The sequence below is a fragment of the Colias croceus genome, chromosome 12, assembly GCF_905220415.1.
Source record: "Colias croceus chromosome 12, ilColCroc2.1".
Classification (NCBI taxonomy): domain Eukaryota; kingdom Metazoa; phylum Arthropoda; class Insecta; order Lepidoptera; family Pieridae; genus Colias; species Colias croceus.
This window is the reverse complement of record NC_059548.1, coordinates 8,585,945-8,588,082: the sequence shown is the minus strand read 5'-3', so window position 1 is coordinate 8,588,082 and position 2,138 is coordinate 8,585,945. Positions and strand designations below refer to the sequence as shown.

The window sequence follows — 2,138 nt, the reverse complement described above, 5'->3', positions numbered from 1 at the left end:
GGAATATACACAACAGCACACAAATACCTAATATTTTTATATGATAACAAAGCGAGGATTATTTCTTTATCATTTGAAAGACCATCTACATCGTATATACGTTTCACTGAATACTCACTGCGTACCGCTAATAAAACACCACCATAACCTGTGTCATTTGCACGATCCTTCCTTATAACTGTATAATTATTGGGAAATAACTCCGAATCACACATAGAATCGTTCAAAAATGTTTCTGTCAATGCGAAGATATGTGATGAAGAATTAAACACCGACTTTCTAAACTCCGTTGTTTTACTGCGTAAACCTCTGCAATTTTGATAGGTAATAGTCAGATAACAAAACTTATTGATCACTACTTTGTTTACGAAAGTTATTGCGCCACGGCTTTATACAAACATCCTCCGGCCAATTGTTGACATCCATTATCAGCTGAGATACTTTTGCAAGTACGCCAATCTTAAACGACGAATAATTACCTCGCGATTTTAATACTTCAACGGTGCAGTTATCGATTTTACAAGTTTTCATTATATGTTCAGTAATTTTTTCGGCAGTGGTTCCCGCCTTTACGTAAAACAAATGATAGTATTTCCATCTTTCAGAAGCTTCGATCATAGAATTGCCGGGGGCTGCACTCCCGCGCATTACATTTTTTGGTCGTTTATGTTTAACTTGAATCCAGTTATTATTGTCCGTTGATTGTACGGCGTTTGCGTCGATGACAGTGTTCGCGTTCTGCATAGGTGCAAGGGAGTTAGCACAGTCGTCCTCGCTCGCACTCATCGCGGAAGCGGCGTCGCTCGCTGACGCAGCGCCCTGCAGCACATCACGTTTCTTGCGCACGTCGTTGGCGACCAATGGTACACGAAGTCTAGCGGCTCGGATTGGTCTATTTCTTAATGACACCTCATTGTTTTCTTGCAACTTGGAGGTACTTGAATCCGTTGCTTGCTGCTTTGTTAACTTCGATATTGAATCCGCCTGAGATTTAATTAAAGTATTTTGCTCGTTTATTATAGTTTCCAACGATTCCACCTTTTTCGTGAGCTCGACGATGGATTTGTGCAGCTCAGAAACCACTTTTTCGAGCTTAGACTGCGACATTTTGCGAAAATTGTATTAAAATTTACGGAGCGCAATGACTCGCGTTCAACAGACTTGACATACACCAGACTTGACATACAAATGGTGTCTACTACTGTATAACAGGGACACGAATGGAGTAGTATGACTGGTAAATGGACGTAATTGTTAATATTGATTTATTTCTGTTACAAAAAATATTTATATTAGTTTATAATATATATACTAGTTTATTTATACTAGTTTTAGTGTACTTATGCTAGTGCAATGTACGTAGTAGTTCTATTTAATTAAAAAAAATACGATAAGATGTATTAACACCAAGCTTACGAAGTATATTTCAAAAATATAATAAATACAGTGTGAGGCAAGGAATTAAGAATAAATTCCATCCCTAGTCCCAAAACAAAGGATATCGAAATGTTTATATGCATATAAAGGAAAAAACTATAATGGTGATTATCGTAGCCCGTAGCAGTTGCTACGCAAGTGCTACGAACACTTAACATGATTCAATGTAAACTTTAAAAACTACACGTAAAAAGTAAATGAAAGCATTCAATTTTAGTAGTTAGGATTAATGAAAGAAATGTATTATAGCTAAGTTAAAATAAGCAATACTATTTACCAACCACATTACTATATCACAAGTAGGCACAAACAATATATCAGCAAAATTATAGAGACAACCTAACAATCAACGTATTTCGCAGATCATTTCACGTAGTTAGCATATTTGTAGCTGTGCTACATGGTGCTACGAGCAACGGCTACGGAATATTTGCATCAGCCATCGAAAGGTAGCGCTACGAAATGCACTGCACTACTGAGTGTTTCTACATTTCATAATTGAGCAATGATGGTATTTTTTGTATGAATCTTGTAAACTTAACCATGTTTACATTTTCTCATCTATCGTTTTTATTCTAATTAATATTATTATAATTTTATAATATTATAAGTAATAAAAATATTTAATTTTATTTAATAATATTATAATTTAATTCTTATTAATTGATTGATCAAGTCTGTCTAAAATATAAACAAGTTAT

General features: G+C 34.9%; 1 protein-coding gene across 1 annotated transcript; it reads right to left on the bottom strand.

Annotated features, from left to right (window-relative positions):
- Positions 1-238: 238 nt before the first annotated feature.
- On the bottom strand, positions 239-1,107 carry LOC123696500. Its single transcript, XM_045642703.1, has 2 exons — positions 480-1,107; positions 239-309 (listed from the first exon to the last, which is right to left on the bottom strand). Exons 1-2 carry the CDS (start codon positions 1,105-1,107, stop codon positions 239-241), a joined length of 699 nt encoding a protein of 232 aa, XP_045498659.1.
- Positions 1,108-2,138: the final 1,031 nt, after the last annotated feature.